This window comes from Micrasema longulum, unplaced genomic scaffold, assembly GCF_059751315.1.
Source record: "Micrasema longulum isolate JH-2025_06_02 unplaced genomic scaffold, ASM5975131v1 h1tg000223l, whole genome shotgun sequence".
Lineage (NCBI taxonomy): Eukaryota > Metazoa > Arthropoda > Insecta > Trichoptera > Brachycentridae > Micrasema > Micrasema longulum.
In genome coordinates, this window is record NW_028277428.1 from 80,669 (window position 1) to 101,930 (window position 21,262).

General features: G+C 30.4%; 1 protein-coding gene across 4 annotated transcripts in view; it reads right to left on the minus strand.

Annotated features, from left to right (window-relative positions):
- Nucleotides 1-972: 972 nt before the first annotated feature.
- The window catches only part of LOC148283558 (lachesin-like), a 70,224-nt gene continuing 49,934 nt past the window's right edge, over nucleotides 973-21,262 (minus strand). For 3 of the 4 annotated variants that reach the window (XM_088243655.1, XM_088243656.1, XM_088243657.1), the window contains exons 6-12: nucleotides 15,482-15,637; nucleotides 10,164-10,292; nucleotides 9,451-9,588; nucleotides 8,135-8,299; nucleotides 5,726-5,800; nucleotides 4,541-4,621; nucleotides 973-1,977 (exon numbers count right to left, since the gene is read on the minus strand). In XM_088243655.1, the coding sequence (XP_088099781.1) occupies nucleotides 1,811-1,977; nucleotides 4,541-4,621; nucleotides 5,726-5,800; nucleotides 8,135-8,299; nucleotides 9,451-9,588; nucleotides 10,164-10,292; nucleotides 15,482-15,637 (911 nt within the window). In that variant the 3' untranslated portion in view covers nucleotides 973-1,810. The remainder of the gene's footprint in view (nucleotides 1,978-4,540; nucleotides 4,622-5,725; nucleotides 5,801-8,134; nucleotides 8,300-9,450; nucleotides 9,589-10,163; nucleotides 10,293-15,481; nucleotides 15,638-21,262) is intronic. The other variant, XM_088243658.1, reaches the window with a different exon arrangement.

Genomic DNA, 21,262 nt, shown 5'->3' on the forward strand with positions numbered 1-21,262 from the left:
ACATAGGTTTTAAGTGTAATGAGTCTGAATAAAATAACACCTTTTATTTTTATCTAACGTAATTTTTTATTTATTTACAAATTACTACATATTAAAATTGAAGCACATTTATTATTGTAACCATGATTATAAACAAATACAGTCTAGCAATTTCCAAATGCAAGTATATTAAATTTTTTTTCTGTAAGTTTAAACATTCATATATGTATCATTTAGAAAAAACACATTTAATAATGACAGGAACTTACCACAATAAGTTATAAGTGTGAAAAAAACGTTTTGTTAAATAACAGGCTGTTCTTTTATCAAAATCAAGGTTATTTTACATCATCATAATAGATTCAACAATAATGTCCAACTTTTCTTGAAAGTTCATTCAAATCTGTAACGGCTTCTTTCAAAACTGGTTGAAATGCTTGGTTAAGGAAAAACAGTTATGTAAAACATTTAACTAATTTTTAAATATGTGCAAAGTTTTATACAATGACAAAATATTACAAAAGAAACAAAAACACTTTTATGATTTTTGTATTAATAATTAATAAATATTTATGTTCAAGAAGTCAGCTTTAAATTTCATTACAAAGTATTTTGAAAATACCTGGAAAGAACTGAAGTTATTTTTAAATACGTACAACTATAATACAACTAATTAAAAAAAAATAAACTCACAAAAGAAATAGTAAACAAACACAGATTCTTTGAAAATGATTTGCTTGCTAATATTTTTATAAAAAAATTGAACAAATAACAATAAATAAATAATCTGATATGTTTACTAAAACTAAACAGCTTTTTACATAAATCCACGAAAAACAACTATTTCTAAATATAATTTTTAAAACTTTAAACTAACAATTAATGACTTTTCTGCAGGTACAAATACGCGTATAACAATAATAGTTTAAAAATAAAATTATATTTTACAAATCACAAAATATTTTTTTCTTATAAAACACTTTAGTTAGGTAGTAATAATTAATTTGAATAATTTTATTTCGGAAAGGGTAGCATATATCTTAAAATAAATTACGATTTCCATAATTTTAAGGAATATATACGTAATCTTATGTAATTGATTTAATTTTTAATACAACATTTAAAAGTAAAAAGTTGGTTTTTATCTAACAGAACTAAAATTATCAAAAAAAAAATTGGCATCAGCTAGATACACTAATTTTCAAGTAAAATCCATGTTTAAATTGAATAACTTTTGCGTTTTAGTCAAAATGGACAGAATTCGATGCATGTAAAATGTAAGATACAAAAACCCAATTTGCCCTTTTTGACGTAAACGTAACAATAATTTAACTTCCAACATTGAATAACTCGTTTTTTTTGTACAACTGGTCATAGGAACAAATATTGATCCGTTTAGATCGTTTGTCTCGTTAGAAATCGAACCCAACACACCCATGAGAAAAGTACATATCTTGTCTAATTTATATTATGTACCTAAATAACTCGAAAACGGCCATGAATAATTACATAAAAATATTTTGATTATTATAATTATGAGATATTGAAAAAAAAATTTAAGGCTTCATGTGATGTAATTTAACCCTGTAAATAAAATTAAATTATAAAACGTTTGAAAAATTACCATACACAAAAAAAAGTTGTAACAATTATGCATAGATAATTTATTGAGTAAAAATTCAGCAACATTTGTATGCAAACATGAAGAGTACAAATGTATTATAAATATAAGTATCAGGAACACCAAGGAATTTTTCGAGTTTTATTTTTCGTTTTTCGTAAAATAAGAAAAGTTTAGATATTTAATAATCTAAAATACTTGTAATATTACTCATCTTAGAGATACGAATGAAAAATGTTGGGATAATTTATGATTTAATAAAATGCACATGTTGAAAAATATGCTAAAAATGAGAAGTGATTTCGAATGAATATGGGTAGCACTTTTACTCAGAGCTGATGGCGGAGGTCGGGCCGAAGCAAAGGAAAAATCGTATTCTGAAAAGAAATGAAAAATATTTACAAATTGACTTAATTTTGATCATGTGATCTAGTTTTGATATTGTCAACAATAGGATATATACTTTAAGATTATTTATTAATCCATATTTTTTTATCGAAGTAATGTTTTTTTTGTAGGTGTATCTAAACGGTCTATTCAGAGAATTGCCCCTGAGGTACCATCAACAAAAATAACAAGTACTAGAAGAGGAAGAGAAAAAAAAACATCGAAATTGACAACATTAATTACCATGCCATCAGACAAAAAATTCTAGAGTTTTTAGTAAAAAAGGAAGTACCTACTATTCCCAAACTTCTCATTGATCTGAGAAACGACATTAGTTTTGATTGGAGCCGTGAAACTTTAAGAATGATGAATGGCATCCATTTGTTTGATCACACTTATATTTAATTATTATTCCTTATAAATTAGATTTTTTACACTTTCTTGTATTTAATGTACATAAATAATAAAATTATATTTGAAGAAACAAAAAACTATCTTGTTTTCTGGAGATGAATTTTCTTAGCTAAAGGTATTTTTAGATATTCCTATAGAAGTTCCAAAAGATACGTTTTTAATTTATATTTAGATATTGTGCATACAGATATATTTTTTTAAATTGCCGGAATTCCATACGATATCTGAAAACATTTTAGTCTGGCAACCCTAAAATATATTTCAGCGCCCTCCCAGCGCGCCAACTTATGTAATTATTATTTATTTTCTGAACATCGAGATTTATCAAGATTATTTTAAAGAAGAACGATTAATGTACAATAAAGTGGGCCGATGATGTATGAAGTTTTTTATTTTTTTAGACGTCAAAGTGAAAGGGGTCTAAAAAGTTGCATTTTGGATCCCAGATGGCCCTCAACCAAGGTTTGAAGTAAATCACTGTCTGAACATTTTGTTAATTAACTACATTGACAAAATTATTTTTCTGTTCACATTACAAATTCGAACACGTTTTAAAACTACCATAAAGCAAGAAGTTTACTCTCCGCGGAACTGATTTCGTTGAGCGCCTGGCTAATATTGACGAAAACAATGGTCCATAAAAACAATGCTACTTATTTACTTAAAAACAAAATGCAATTCACGCCCTTATACCCGTATGCAGAGACAAACCTTAAGGTGAGGAAAGTACATTCTATTGTCTTCACCTTTGGGTTATTTTCTGCATTTGAAATTAGAATGTACTTTCCTCACCTTAAGTTTTGTCTCTGCATACGGGTATTAGACACTTATTAAATAAAATTTAATGCACATTATAAAATTAAATTAGACTGATTTTCTTTCTTAAATACGAAATGACAGCCGGTTAACCGCAGAAGAATGACTTTTTCTAAAACTTCAATTTCTGGTTGAGTGCCAAAAGTAGGATCGATTTTTTTTTTTAAATTTTCATTCCGAGTAATCCAAAAGGCAACTTTTAAGACCCCTTTCATTTCAAAAATTGGAAAAAAAATATCGGCCCACCATTATGTACAATGTGTATCATGCGCGATCCGTTCATAGAACGCATGGAACCATTAGTTCCCTACATTTTGGCAAATAATGTTTATAAAATAGCATATTAAATAAATTAATTATCAGTCATAATACCTAACATTTAAATTACTATTAACAAATTATGTAATAATAATTTGATTAATAATCGAGATAAATTGTGAAGGAATTTCACTATCGCCTTATAAATATATGTTAAAAAGCAACGTAACCTTCCATACATCCATTTACCAGCGCTGTCATGCGCGTACTGATAGGCGAGTACTTGCTACCGGCTGGCTGGGTATCGATTTAAAGAACGATCGCTATGGAAGCATATTCGAAATTTCGTTCCAGCGCCGTACTGAACGCGCAGTCCGGGCGCAGGCGCACGCTTCATTTCGCACTAGGCAATGGAAGCAGTCGAAATAAACCAATACATTATTTTCCATGTAGTTTACATACGACGCGAACGCAACTCCGCCCCGCGCTGCGCCGCGCAGCACAGAGATGCGATTTCGGTATTTTGGCGCTGGACATAATAGTTTAATAATTATTTTGTGATAAAGTAGAAATACACGGTAAAATCTAGAATTTAATTCAAACATAACATCAATATTATGTTGATTTGTTATAAGAAAAAAGTTTACAATCTACTACAAATGTTGATTTTTTAGGTTCAAATAATGACCAATTCTTTTTCGTTGAATAGTCATGTTTTTTAACAAGATAATGTTTATTTTGGTTTCACTGAATTTTAGTCAAATAAAATATAATGCCACAAAATACTTCGCAGTTTTTTACTATAGTATATAAAGTGAAGTTGGTTGATTTGTCATTACAATTAATAACTAGATATGTAAGATTATTGTTTACATTTCTAATCGTATGAAGAATGTATTGAGTTTGTCTTTAATTTCTTAAGGACGGTGTATATTATGATGTACCAATTACTTATATATCAATTGCTTCCGTAATTAAAACCCCACCGCACGCCCCTGATGTGTATTATACATACTCGTACGAATGTATATTCATTTGTAAATTAAATGAAAAAACTTGTAATACCTGTGTCTTTCCAATCGTTGGTTTCATAATCGTCCACAACTTTATTGAGAGGAAATCTCTGCTTCTTTTTCCTATGTTTTTCTAAAATTAAAAAAAGAGGTTTTTAAAAAAAACAAAAACAACTTTTCTCAGAAAACAAAACTAAAATTCAAAACTAGGGGTAAATTAGAAACAATATAAGACAGAAAATAACTCCACTGTGTGGTCTCCTCAGTATAAATTACACATAAAGAACATAGAGAGAATTTAAAGAAAATATTTAAGATTTGTAAATTGTGAATTGAATATTCTTATATTATAAATTACGCGTATCTATTTGACGCTTGAAATTTTATTTTATTAAAAGAGTGTAAAAAATAAATGACCTTTTTTATTTTAAATTCGGAGCTCGATTGTTGTGAACTCCTGAATCATATTAACTTCAAAATACCGAATCGAGTTACTAGAAGTACGGAGTTGTTAGCAACTACATACGTAGGTACTAACTATGCACGACACTCTCCGATTCCGCGTTTACATTCCTTAGCCAACAAATTTACTTGTTGTATAGACATTTGTAATACAACAATGATTCATTTTAAAACGTTCTGAAATGCACTGTTTAAAACTAATTATTAAAGTCGCAATAAATCTTTATTTTTGATGTAACTATTTTTATGCTTTTTATGTGTATTATTATTATCTTATCTCTTTCTGAAATAAATTTATCAAATATTTTATATAAGTTAAATATTATCTTATTTACTTACTGTAAATAAATTTTTATTATTTATTTTGAATAATAATTTGTTAATGCAATTTTTTGATATTTTTTTTTGTTTAAACTTTTTAGAAGTTATTTACATCTTTTGTTTTAATTCTATCATTTTTCTATTTTTTCAGTTTTGATTGCAGCATGATTTTTCTGTTTCTACATGTATACAAAAAAAAACAAAAAAAACAGTATAGTTTATTTTTAAAATTATTACTTACTTTGTTTGTACTTAACTACATTATTTTTGTTAATGCCCCTTGGGCGTATTGTAAAATTAAATAAATTATATTGCTTACAAAAAATATATATTAAATTATATTGTTTTCTATAAACTGGGTAAATAAAAACTTTTATTATCACGTAATTTTTTTTAAATTTTTATACAAAAAAAAACAATATTTGTAAGATTTTAATGAAATTCAATGAAATACCTTTCTTTTTAGTAGGAATAATGTTATCTGGAAACATTGGGGCTGAAGTGGTGGATGTTGATGGTGCTGGAATTTCTGAAATTATTAATAGGTTTTTAAATTACTTTTCAATGTAGATTATCTTCTCACTTGTTACGTTTCATGATTAATTTATTTGATGATTCGCCAGAATACATTTTAGGTAAAAAAGTTTAATTAACAATGTATCCCTCACTGGTACAACCTATGCAGAGGAATAAATTTAACAACTTCAGTTTGATTATTTTTTTTAACTCTTTGAGGCACAGTTATTCATTTTAATTATCTCCTTAATTAAAAACTAAAAACTATCAACACTTTAAACACCAGCCGAATACACATAGAATTTACCCTGTGCTGGCCTATTTTTGTGAAAATTCATGCTTTGTAAAGGGTTTTTTAAAGTGTCATAATTATGAAAATACTAGAATGAATCAATTAAAAAAATTCTTATTTATTTGAAAAAATTTAATTAGTGTTTTTTGTATGATAGTTTGCCAGCATTGGCCTAACGAAGAGCCACATTGCAATGTTCGCTCATTCAGGGTCTCACTCCTTTTTTGTGCTTTGTATCCCGGAGTCGTGTAAACACGTGATATAATAACCACGCGTTGTGTCCCGATTCCATGTTTACACGTGGTTTACCAGCAACAAAAAAGTACCTATAAAAGTCACTAGATGTCAATAAAATGAACTTTTTTAGACAGCTGGTAAACTACGTGTAAACACAGGACCGGGACGCAGCGCGTGGTTATATAATCACGTGTTTACACGGATCCGGGATACAAAGTGTTAATAACTAATGTATAACAAAACAAACATTAAAAAATGTAATTATTTTTTTGAACCCGAGTAAAAACAGCACTCTGTTTCAATAAGTATTACTGTATTATTATTTTTTGTTTTTCTATTTTCCATTTCGTTTATATTTTTTTCATGTAAATTTGAAATTAATGAAAATTTCCCAATAACTATAACAGTTTATTTCAATTTCCAAACACTTGTACTAGTCTATTTTTTGGGAAGTAACAGTTTAAAATTTAACTTAATATATAAAAGTAGATTGAAATAGAAAAAAAACATGTATCATTTTACGTAACTGTAATTTAATAAAAAATAAATTTAAAAAAAGTATTGTTTCTTTGATTATTGCGTGTAAAATGCAAAAAATATATAATATGTAAAGTTTTTCCAGATGGTATAAATTTAAAAACCACTTCGCTAGTTAGTAAGTAAACAACTTTTTAGAAAAACTCTTTCTCGACAGAAATTCTAGTGAATTATGTTAGCGATAATGTCTATAATGTATTATAATCAATGTTGTACGGTTCTCGTATAAAAAAATACATTGAAAATATGGTACCTTTTTACACTACGATGCTTCAAAGGGTTAATTAAACAAATACACAAAAAATATTTGATTTTAGAAGTAAATATGAATATTTTGAAACTAAAGTATACTGTTAAAAATATCAAATAAAATATAAGTAGCTTGGACTATAGGGTGAACATGTTTTAATGTCAATGGTTTTGTGATTATATTTGAAAATTCTTTTGATTATATTTGAAAAACGTATATTTGAATAATGGGTTATGGTCTCGTGATAAATGTCGCAGACTCACGACTCAGAGGTCAAGGGTTTGAACCCTGCTCTACCACAACTATGTTTTTATGTTTTAATAGTGAGTTATTTACAAAACAAAAATTTAAATATATGTGTATGTTCACACACCCATACACATGTAACACACACCCTCACAATTAATATATATTTATACTCACTCTCACTAACATGTACAATAAGTAACACTGATACACTAAAACAAGTACTGAGCATAAATTTTATTATGTTATAATTGAAGTTATTCTCATAATATAATTGAGACACATTATATATATATATATATATATATATATATATATATATATATATATATAAATATAAGTATTTTTATCGACATATTGAAACCATTGTATAAATTGTATGATATGTTTTGTATTTATGTAAAAAAATGAAGTAAAAATAAGATAAAATAAAATATCGTAAGAACGTAAATATTTAATTTTATACTTTTTTTGAATACATGTTATGTTTGTACGTGCACGCATGTGTAAGCGTAATATGTATGCTAATTTTAATATTTTGTTTATTTTGATACGTATGAACAAACAAGTACATTAGGGTTTCGTTAATCCGGACCCCCGCTTGTCCGGTGATCGCGAAATTGTCGATAGATGGGAGGAGGTGGGGTTCGCCTGATTTTTGGTTGGCTGGAAGATATCGCTTTTAGCAATAAGTCCTCCAAAGTACTTATTCTTTGTACTTGAAGTTTTATATAAATAAATAAATAGTTTTTTTTTATATATTTGGATTCTAAGTATTTATTTACCATCCAACCTGATGACACCATCAGTTTCTCCCAAGGAATTCTTGGCAACGCATTTGTAGGAGCCGAAGTCTCTGGCCCCAACTCTTCGGATCTTCAGCATCATGTAGCGAGTGTAGCCGCTGTCCATAGATATCGCCTCGTACTTATCACCTGTTGGTTCCATTTCTATAATCAGACACCATTTTGTGACATGTAGACTGATAAAAAGTAAAGGAATTCTACACATTTAATCATCGTATAAAATGACGTAGTCAAAACGTTCAAAAGTTTTTTAGATCTTCGAAAAAAATGTAATAAACTTTTTAATTAATAAGTCAATTTGTTCTTATGCATACACCATTTTTGAGTTTTGGTGTGATGTGATGAAATGTCTTTTTTACAGTCGTTTACTAATTAACCTTTTTTCGTGGTGTCCCATTCACAATATGATAATTTGATGAGAACTCTGATAGCTTGGAGAAAACTGTTCTCTTGGAAAGTGTCGAAGGAACGAGGTCACGTGGACGTCAACCGACAAGATGGAGTCGTTTAGTCACTGAATTATCAAAATTATCACTGGCCAATGCCTATAGAAGAGTACAAGACCATTCTAGATGGAAAAAGACTGTCCACAGACGAGCTCAGCCTGAAGTCAGGCGTAATCACCATCCTCAGACATGAGGCATGGATTGAAGAGAGTGAAAGAGATTCAGAATATGGTAGCATTATTTGAATTATAAGATTCTTATTTGTAATGAATATTAATCCTTTCTGTTTTTTTTTCATTAAAAATATATGGTGTTTAAGAATATGATGAAAGATTTCTCACTAAGCGCTAAGTTGAGACGATTATCTTTTAATCAAGATGTTGGGAGAAACAAGAATGAATGGTAAAAAAATGTGTTTATTTTTATTAAACCTTTAATTATTTATTGTTTACATGTTGTGCAAATGAAATTATAGCACAATTTAAAAAAAAAACATGACATTATTATAAATTAAGTAAATAAATTTAAGAAAAAATACATTTGCTGCCAGAAACAGAAGGGCTTAAATTTCAAAGTGTCAAAGATTATAAATAATTGAGGCCCAATTGGCCGATTAGATGAGTCTTTTAAGGTTTAATTAAATAAAGCCTAAAGGGCTGAAATTTTAAGCTTTGAATAATTGGAAACAGCCGACATTCTTACGCAATAATAGTTAAGCTTCATGATGGTAAAATTATCGTACGACAACAATTCATGATGCATTTTGTGTCTTGAAAATAATCGATTTTCGTATGGTTATTTTATTTAAACAAAAGGTAGTAATAAAAATGATATTGGTAGACTTATTACCTGACAGGATCATATCTCCTCTTTCAGTAGTCCAGTAGTTGATGGAAGCAGGATAAGCTTCAGTATGACACTCTAGAGCAACATCCTGGCCAGTATAAGCAGCCTCTAGTTGGTTAGGGATTGAAAGCATAGGAGGAACTGAAATATAAAAATAATTCTCACCATTTTGTCATTACCATCATCCACACCCAAAGAGTGCATAGTAAATAGAGTAAAGGTTGCCTCTCCAATCGCAGCGTATCTTTTATTTTGCCAGAAAAATAATTTATGTATAAACCAGTTACGTCGTTCAAAGTAGTCCGTTTTTATTAAAATATTTTACATGATTTTTTTCGTACATTTTCAAGAAGCTTTGCCGTATCAATTACTGCTGTAATTTTTACCGCGCACAAGAAAACATTTTTTGTATCCAATTGCCGTAGGGCTGAAGTTCCGTATTTATATTTTTCCAGCACAAATTATTTATGGTTTTTAGGAAAAAGTGATAAATTTTAATATCTGGGTAAACAAAATGAACATGAAAAATATTTCATTTTTTTCATTAAAAAAAAAACAGCTATTAAATAAGTGAGTGTCTTGCGGAAGAGACGAGTCTGTTTAGAAACCGGTGAACACTTTGATGTCGGTTACTGGTTGTGCACTCGTATTTATAAACAGTTTTTGTCAATACTTTATGTATAAATAAAAAGTATAAAATTAACGAATTTACTTACATTGAACCATAAGCATTACTCTCTTACTGATAGACGGTGGAACTCCATTGGAAGCTATACATAAATATGCTCCCATGTGTAGACGAGATACTTTTGTTATTGATAATACTTCTCCATCCACAACATTCACTGCAAAAAAAGTTAATAACATTAATAAGTTACATATTTTTGTCATTCATTATTAACGAAAACATGCTTATTGTTCTTCTATTAATCCAACTTTTTTTAAATATAAATATTTGCACATTTTCTCCCTTTCTGGATTTTTGCCTGAGCAGTTGTAAAAATCATGCTCAAGGGCGCAATTATAAATCTTTTCTTTTCTCTGGATTTGTGAATATTTATTTTTTCCATGTGACTAATTTTTGCTTCATATATAGCCACACTCGTGGTAAAAGAAAAACGTCAAAAAATATGAAAACGTGAAATCAAACACGATGATTTTCTTTTTAAAAAAAAATATATTTCAACAGAGAGGGAAATTTTTTGAGAAGGGGATATGGAAGTCTATGCATTTACAGGGCTTATGACCTGTCATTGGCTGGTTTAAGTGGCCACTTTACACACTGTGTAACATTCACCATTCTGCCCATGTTTGAACATCCATGATTTTCATTGAATACATTATTGTAACCTTTGGCAAAACCCAAAACACTGAATTAAGTTGAATTGACCAAACTGTTTTTTTTTTTTTTTTTTTTTTAATAAAAGAAATATTAGCGTTCTTATATTTTACACAAATATTTAATTTTTGGTGGCCATTTTCAACGAGTTGTAAATAACTCACTATTAGAAAATGGAGATCAAGTTAGGGTAAAGTGGGGTTTGAACCTCGTGATACCGCAACACTAGCCACGGGACCACAACCCGATTAGTTTTATTTAAGTTTTTAACCACACCATTTGACGTTTAATCATCAGTGTGGTCATTATATGAAGCAAAGTGTCGTCATTTAAAAAAAAATATTTTCAAATTGATCACTCTCTAGAAAGTAGAGAAGATTCAGAATATCACCACAGTGCGCCGATTACAATAAGAGGTGAACAGAGTTAGTTATAATAAAGAAAAATTCTTTTTTTTTCAATTCGTTGGGATCGTAGAACAACGACGGGTGTGCGAAAAATGCGACATTGACTTTCTTTTATATTTGATATTGAAAAAGTCATATGAAAGGTTATTTTTTCAGGTTTAAAAAAAACATTCGTATAACTAACCTAATAAGTAACAAATGGTATACTTTTGTACTGGTCAAGCTGTGACATCAAGTGTCAAAAAAAAATAAGCCGCTCTCACGCAAAGTTGAATAAAATTACAGGCGTCGCTGTTCTACGATCATAGCGAATATTATATTAATAAGGCTTCATGAAATACTGTCGAGAAAAAAAATGTATCTAATAGTATAAAAAATATTTTAAAATTTATTATTTTAAATTCCCGTGAAAAAGTTCGTTGCATCGGCCACGCCCCTAATAAAACACGATTTGCTTAAATTTTGAACTTTATTTGTGACCGTTTAAATTAAAATAGAACATCTGCATGAATCTCGGTGTCGCAATTGTCAAGGCAAAATATGGCCTGTAGAGGCATTGAAAAAAATACATTTTAAAAATGATTGTTTAAAAATTATTTTATTTGCGGTGCACCGTTAAAAACTACTGGCCTAGATACTCAGTGATAGTTATTATTTTTAAATTAACAGTATTTATTTACATTACAATGCTTTTGTTATATAAAATACAGCTAAACAAGAATCTAGGCAACTCAGAAAATATATGTTTAATCAGTTTTCGAAAGAAGTTATGGATTCTGGGTGTTTCGAATCGTTTTGTGGAATGGTTTTCGTTAAAAAATCTATAAACACGACTAGTTAGAGTGTCATCAGAGAGGGTGTGAAATAATACATTTTTTACTATTAAAATTTTGTTATATATAAGGAATAACTCGTCGTTTTTATTTCTTCTACAAACATCTGAATATATACATTATATTACACATACAGAATTATTATGAGCTACGTAGATTGTAATTTATCGATGTACTAAATACAAGCTTAAGTTCCATTTATTTAAAAACGCATCATTCAATAAAATGCTAAAAAATGTATTGTTTTCGTGTTTCACGTTTTATTCGAGCACCCTTTTATACAAATTGATTGATCACCGCTTCGTTACTGCAGAATAAATTTTACACGTAGCTAACTCAATGAAACAATAATTTAAATAATAGAATGAATTAATTCTGAATGCAATTTTATATTTTATGCTTGTACACGCATTGTTTGTAGATGTCATAATAATTAATCACTCTTGTTGACAAATGTGTAAGAGGTTTGATAAATGTAAGCATCAAATAATATATTAAGTAAAATACAAACACGTTTTTCAATAAATGTTTTTACCTTTGTTACTTTGTTGTATCGATTGTGATCATTTTAAATTATGTAAAAAATAAATAAAATTTACATAAATTAGAAGGATCAAAAAACATCAGACTCGGAAATCAAGTTTAAAATAAGCCTTATTTTGATTTTATTTAATGCTTCATGTAAGGGCTTTAAGTGCTGATAACTGTACGATTATATAAATTTAATTAAATATTTGTATGTAAGAGTGAATTGAAAGACTACACAAATATCACTTTGACGGATTTGAAGTTGACACTTAAAATGCATTATGTAACTCGATAGACGCTACAATAATACATATGCACATCTCCCCTCCCTTTCTTATCCACTCTTCATGCATCCCTGTCTTAACCCCGCCTTTTATAATTTAATATTTTTTCATAATAAAAAAAAATATTTGAAAAAACAATTTTATATGTTTAAATTATAAATGTTTAATATTTTCTTTAATAACTTTGTACAGTTTGTGGAAATCTGTTATTGGTTCTGAAATTATACAACATATCTGTGGTTTACTGTTAATATGTTTGTAGAAGTGTTGGTTTTCCAAAAAAAATCATATGTAAAATGATGATGATATTGCTTCAAGCCAATTTCTTCCTACCTACCCAAACCGTTCAGTTTGAGAAAATAACAAGTACGTGGACATTTTTTAGGTACAGAATCAAATAATTTTGTAGAAAATTTATATCAGAAATTAACTAAAAATCTACACTTTACTGTGAAGAGAGGAGAGGGCATGAGAAGGAAAGAAGAAAGGTCATACTCAGTGACCAATAATAAAATGTGACCTGTATTATTATGGGCCAATTTTCTGTTCATAACTTCAGTGGCCGTCATTCTTCAGTGGGTAGTAAGTTAGCAGGTCTTCTGGTGACTAAACGAATATATTCATAGTTAAAACACTCTCTATAACTAACATTGTGGGGAGATCCTTAAACCCACCATCCACCCTCAGCTGTTATAGAGTCCTGGGGGACTGTCTGTCAGTTGCGCATAGAGGAAAGTTATTATAAATATTCCTAAGGAATAGAAACTCTATGCAGATTAAGGAGGGGGGAGGAGGACGTATGGACAGAGGTCAACACGTCGTAACCGCCCCTCGGAATCTTCTCAATGCCTCTGTTTTTTTTATTAAAAAAATATGTACACAAACAATTATATCTATAACTAACAATTAAGTTCAAAAACGGACGCAACAGCTTCCTATACTGAGCGTCTTGAGAATGCGGCGGTGGTCCTAGCTTGGACACGTGCTGCGCATGCCTCAGGAGAACCTAAATCAAAGTAGTCTTGGAAGGCCGTCGATGGCAATATTTTGACCTTATTCGACGGACCTAAGGGCCGCTGGATTGATTTGGGAGGAGGCGAGAGTGCTGGCTGGCGATAAGGTGTTCTGGAGGAAATTAGTAATGTCCTCATGTTCCACTTATGAGCGAATGTGGAATAGAAGAAGAATTGCTCACTTTTCCGTCTTCTTTTAGAATATGCCTCCATGATCTGCCCTCCCTTCTATGCACGCCGGATAAATTTATTTATTTATTTATTTAAATCTTAAAGTAGGGCACACATATCATACATATTGTTATGTGTGTTCTAATAATAACATTGCAAATATATTTAATTTATAAATTGTTTATCACATATGTCTTGACCATTATTTTAAATTTTGATATGTTTTTTTCATCATAAATATTTTTTTCCATTTCGTAATACTTTTTAATGTTCTTTTCTCTAGTATTGTGATCGTGTTCATGCTGGTTCCGATCAATTTTTTTCCAAAATTCTGTTTTTTTATTAGAGTTTATAATTTTATGAACAAATATCATTGTATTGTAAAATATTCTTTGTTAATATGTTAATAATTTCATTTCATTTACCATCGACTTTACCCTCGTGTATCTGTTTTTTTTTCAAAATGATTCTATTGGATTTATTATGTAATACAGTTAGTTTATCTATGTTTTCTTTGTTTGATAAAAATAAAATGCTACTACATACAATAGTTAACATGTGGTTCAATAATTGCTTTGTAAATAGTTTTGCAAGAGTCCTTATCAATAAATCTTCTGATCCTTTCTAAAATTGATATTTTTTTTGCAATCTTATTTATTAACATCTTAGCGTTTTGGTGAAATGTATGTTTTGAATCCAACATTACACCTAAATATTTAATTTCAGTGACTTCATTAAGTTTTTCATTTTCTATTACAATTGTTGGTGTAATTTTTATTCTTTTGTTTCCTATATTCATATATTTAGTGTTGTTAACATTTAATTTTAATTTTTAGCCACAGTGATACATTATTAAGATCATGATTTAGTCTGTCCATAATTGTTTTATAATTTTCTCCCGATATATATATTAAGGCATCGTCTGCAAGATAAATCACATTGAATCGGTGCAACATCGTCTGCTAAGAAAAGTAGCATGGATGATTGGCTTCGAGAAGGGAGAGTACACTTACGGAGAAATGAAATCAATGCTGAAAATGTCAAGTCTACAAACACGTAGAAATAACATTGACTCTATAATAACGTTTGATTTACTAAATGACATTGATGTACCATCGTTACCGGAACTAGTGGCATTCAATGTTCCGATCCACCGGTTACGAAATCATGATGTGGTGTTCTTGCATGCACCAATGCAATGTCCCGATTGTGCCGCATTGTAAACTCGAGTAAAGATCTGAATTTTTTTGGTGTAAATCTTTCTATATTTAAACAATCAACAAATGGACCAGATCTTGTCTTGAGGTAGTAATTATTATTTAATTTTTGTTCCGGCTTTAAATTTTATTTGAATTGTGCCTGTGTGTATTATAAGGGTTCGTGTTTGCCATTTTTCGAATGGACTTAGTCCGTTAGTAAACCAATAAATAAATAATTTATATATAATTTGGATTCTTACCGTTTTCTCCATTGTAGCTAAAATCCTCTCCATCTTCCCTCCGCCACATCACGTACGGTTCTGGGTATCCTGATGCTTTGCAGATGAGAGTTACATTACTAGACTCCCGTACTACCAAGTCTGTTGAAGTTTTTTCATCAATAATTACCGGAGGAACTGTGAATCAAGAAAATAAGTTATCTAATGAACAGTGTAAACTATTTGAGTTTTTTCAAATGTTTGTAGACAAAAGACTGGATTTCACCCCCTCAGGAGTAATTAAGAATAACAAATTACACAAGGGATGGAGAATACCTTTAAGAAAGGAATATGAAAGCGTAGGTATTTACAGGGCTTGTGACCTGTCATAGGCTGGTTTAAGTGGCCTCTTTACACACTGTGCAACACCCACCATTTCACCTATGTTTGAACATCTATATTTCTTGAATTCTTCCCTTTGTTGATTTTAGTGAAGTTAAAGAGCTGCAACTTTTATTGTTGTAAAAAGATTTAATGTTCATCACTTAAACAAATATTTACCAATTAAATGTTACACAATCCTTTTTACAATGTTTATTATTTAAGGTTTTATATTTTTGTAAATATTATTTTTATTAGTGGGAAACATATTCGATAACCACATTTGCAGCAATAAATCAGCTTCTTTGAACAGGCATTTGCCTATATAGAAAATCGATTGCAGCATTAAACAAACTAATATTTCTAGCTTGCCGAACCCTTCATATATTGAGCCTAGTACAAGCAAAATGTGTCAGAGATTTTTTTTGGCCATTTTGTTCAATATAATTTTTTTGTTAAAATAAATTAAATATGTCGATGGCGTACGCCCAGAAAGACATTAATTTATTCCAACACATACAAAAATAGTATGTATTATTGACTGCACATATTATGTCTGTATGCGCTGACTGGTGTAAATTATTGTCACAATCTCCACATCAAATTTACCTGTAACCTTGCCTACCATATCTAAGTATTCCTCTGTCACCCGCCATAACTAGACCCAGTGTTAAGCAGCAAGATTATTTATCAACCGCTGCGCCACTTTTTTAAGAAAATATTTGTACCTCAAAGGCAGACGAATGCAAATCTAAACGTCAAATGTTCAACAAAAGCCTAAAAAATCTACTTTCTCAAAGTGATTTCAAATAATTTATAGCATTAATTTATATTTTCAGTATCTAAATACATTGGTTCTTTCATCTTCTTTTCTTTCTTTTCTTTCAGACCTTCTGCGTTACGCGTATCGGTGCCAAATTTTCAATTGTGTGAAGTGTCGGGATCCAACCATGTGCTGCAGGAACGAGAAACGCTTAGAAAAGGTTAGTGGCTTCCCACCCTTGTCATTTTAGTAGTAAGGGGTTGTAAACAACGATTGACACTGCATTTAGCATCGCGTCTAGGATACTCGTTACAAATACAATCTACTCTCCTTTTATAATATCATTGAAGCAGTAGAGCTTTGCCCCCGCATTCGCATCCGCGAAAAGAACTTGTTTTCGGCATCTTTCTTATTCTTATTCTTCGAGGTGGGAGTCAGTCAGTCAGTGCTATTCAAGCTCCTGACGTCACTGCGACCTGTGAAGATCTATTGTGACGGGTCTTCGCGAATAGTTCTTGCCCTCCAAGCTCTGGTCTATAAAGAGCCTGGCTACTGTCTGGAAAGCGAGTGTTTATATTTTGCTTAATCTCCCCCTCCAAGCCCAGATCCGTAAAGTATCGGGCAATAAAGTAAGGGAGCGCAGGGTGATGAGAGCGGGCGGGTAATCGGAGCGATGGCGATTGTACGAAACCTATCCAACATCGCTTGCTTCGAAAAGTAGCGTGGATGCTTGAACTCAAGAGAGGTTATTATTATTGTGCTGATTTAGAGTCAATGTTAAATATTTGTAGTCTACAAAAACGTAGAATTAATATTGACTCCATATATAAGTTCGGCATACTAAATGGTATAATCGATGTTTCATCATTACTGGAACAAGTAAAATTCAATATTCCGACTCGTAGGTTGAGAAACAATGAAGTACTGTTCATCGTTCAGCAGATAACAAACTATGGCCTTAATTCTCCATTGACCCTTCTTTGTCGTATTGTTTTTTTTAAAAATATATATTAAGACCCCTGTATTTAGTAGCCTTACGTGTCATGTACAAGGCTAAGGTAATCGGAAAAAAACGTTTTTGTTTGTCTTGGAAATGGGATGTAAGACCACTGATTTTGGTTTATTACCTTTATGAGTCCAATCACCATTGTTGTAAAGTTCAAGAACAATAGCGCGTGATAACTACTTTCAACTACAGTGTGGATATCTGTAAAGGATATTCCATCTTTCCTGCATTCTGCTTCAAGATTATGGCGTTGCAAACTGAAAAATGGGCACTGAAATAACAGATGTTTGATACTCTGTTAAGAAATATCATCGCATGGACAATAGTCATCATCCCTTAATTTAAACCTATAAAGATAACTTCTCACAGCTCCGTGTCCGGTAAAAATTTGGGTCGTTTCGAAAGTACTTTGGTGATGATGACGGAAGTTTGCTGCATCAGCCAGCGTTGGGAAAAACATTTAAGTGATTTTACCTGTAGAAGAAGCGCGGTAATGATCCTCCCAACGATGCTGCGTATTTTGTTTTATACAGCGTTTAGCAAAGCTAAGGGGAAATTCTGAGAAGATAGGTGCCGTTCTTTAACAAGTTGCGGCTCTTGCTCGTTCATCCGTTCTCTCATTTCCTACGATACCAGCATGTCCTCTTTTCCAGCAAATTTGAATGTTCATCCCCTGAATATTCAACCTCGGTATGACATTCACATATAATGTGTAAATAGGTTTCCTCATCTGCACTGCAGAAACAACATCTAGTAGTTTCGGAAAGTTTCATTCTAGCTAGGTGTTTGTTCAATCATCAGTGCTCTCTAAGGGTTTTATTGATAACCCTTACTTGATTTCTGCCGAGCTCTGTTAAGTCGAAGGCAAACCGTTCCAATTATAAACAAAAAATACTTTAGAGGTTAATTTCGAAAATCATGATGTAAAAATCAGAAAAAAAGCTACAAATTTTAAATAAATAACACAAATAACTTCTGATAAATAAACAAAAGTGGTACAAATCCGCCAAATACTTATTTAAATTTGGTCAAAAGATATTAAAACTTACATCAACTACTAAAAACAGTTCTGTTATAAATGTAAATCTAAAGACAAAACTCATCCTTTTGTTTACAATAAGTTAAAAGGGCCGTAATTTTTTTAATGATACGTGTAAAAAACCGCAATAAAATAGTATTTTGTTATTTAATATTTGACAATTTTGCCTCATTTGTGCGTGGGAATGGGAATGTCGGATAGCACTGGGTTACACTCATTGTTTTGTCTATGTTTTAAAATCCATATTTATTTAAGTTTTAAAAAATGAAAGATCAATTTCTATGTAAAGGATTTTGAGAACAGTATAATTTCTTCCATGTTCAAATTAACCTTGACATGATAATGTATTTGAATTTAACATAATGTTAAAATACCCTTAGGCTTTATTATGGAAAGAAGAATTTCAAAGGCTCTCAGATATGTATATAGTAAATTTGGCTTAATGTTACATCTTTAAACTTGTCAGGCATAATAGTGTGGATTTCTTTAGTCAATATTAATTAATTCTATTTGTTAATATCATATATGTGCGTATTTATTACAAGAGAATCTCTATATATAAGATAGAGCATTTAAATATACACACGGAAAGTTCTCTGGTAAGGCTAGTTTCCATCTAACATGGTTTAGATTGTTCTAAGAGGGATATTTTTGTCTTTAATATTAGAGGTAGTTCTTTACTAATATGCGTATTTGCCTACCATGCCTGAGATCTTGGGTTTGATTCCTAGGAAGGTCAACATGTAATATTTGTTTAAAATATATTTAATTGTCAACTAAATTCTCTTGAAAAAGTACAAAAAAAAATTTTAAGGTATATACATTTTAAACAAAGAATCTTTAAATTACGATTTTTTACAAAAAAACATTGAATTTGTTGAAACTTAACGATAATAGAAAAATTATAGACTTTTTAAATTTATTCAAAATTGCAAAGTCAATATGGGATTGCCCTGAACTATTATCTCTCATCAACTTCAGGGTGCCTGGAAGAATGACTAGACAGGTGCCACCGTTTTGTAGCAACAATTCACGGACAGTGTAAACTTGTAATGCCGTATTAAACAGACTTCATGAACTCGGCAATAGTTATTCCCACGTATCTAATAAATTAAGTATAGGGTATTGTTCCCATAGAACAAACCTTTTAAACTTTTTTAAAGATGGTGAATGGTAATTATATATATTTATTTATGCATTTCATAATATACACAATTTACACTTTGCCCAGCTGTATGCAACAGTATTTCTGATTTTCTTGTTATATTACTTTAAAATATTTATTATTATTAAATTTGTTTTTTACATTTATTTTTGAATTGATAAACTTTCTAATGAATATGTTGTATGATTTTTAAGTTATTTTTTTTTTATAAATCTTCTATGAAGTTTAGGTTTATTTATTTTTTTCTCTTAGGTAAAAGGAAATTATGGTTAAAAAAAAATATATACTAAGGCAAATATTTTGATCTTAAAATTTTTTGTAAAAAGCTGATTTGCCGTTTTTGTCAATAAAATAAAAAAATGTGATTCCTACTAAAATATTATATTGTCACTGAAGTGTAAGACTGATCACAGAACACCTTACCTTCCTGTAACAGATGATCGAAAAACGTTGCATTTTATTTACCAGTGCAGTGCCCTATACACCACCGGGTACGGACAAGGTTATGAAAATGATGATACCAGTATAAAAAGACAGTTTGCCCGCCAGATACTGCACACCGTATATGAGGACTTAAATCTCCTTGGCCACATACATGGAAAAATTGGTCGTTGCCAAACGAAAAAAGCTGTTCGAAGGAGCTCTCTGTGATCTGGTAGTCTTTGCATATTTGTGCTGAAAGATGGATATTCAGAAGTACATATTATGCACTTAATTGGATTGAGGAAAAGAGGGAAGTGAATTTTGCACTGACTAAGATTGAGTTGATTGGACATGATCAATTCGTCGAAATGATTACAAAACTTTTTTGACGTCTTGTAAATCCTTTTAAAAGCTACCAGATCTGTAAAACTGGCAGGACTTAAAAGACTGTTACTAATATGACTAAAAATTCTTAGTTATAATTTATTTTAGAAATAAAATACAAGTGATATTAAAATCTACCAATTTGGAATAACCGGTGACCGGTTTTTTCAATAGATGAATAGATGACGAAAAAATGGTAAATCAGAGAGATATGGTAAATATAAATAGTGACTTGGAACGAAAATGGCAAAAAAAGATGAGACTGAATTAGAAAAATCTAAATTTTAAGTCTACTTACTAGTAAAGAACACTCAATTTAAGGGCTTATTTGACAATATTTATGATTTTGAAAAAAGCTAGAATTGCATGTAAAGATAGACGCATGTAGCTTTTTATTTTCTCTCCCCCCCCTACGGGATAGTAGCGTGATCATAGTAGTAGTAAAAAAATGAGAAAATAATCATTCCTTTATCCGTACCTAGTGGTACATGCTAATTGCAGCCGATCTAGATAATTTTTAATACATGGAATGTATGGTGATCAGTCTTACGCTTAAAGTGCCAGTACAGTTTAAAATCTACATTTTATTTCCATCCTGCTAGGAATTCAACCCAAGATCTCAAAAATGATAGTCAAATGCACCAACCACTGCACAAAGAGGC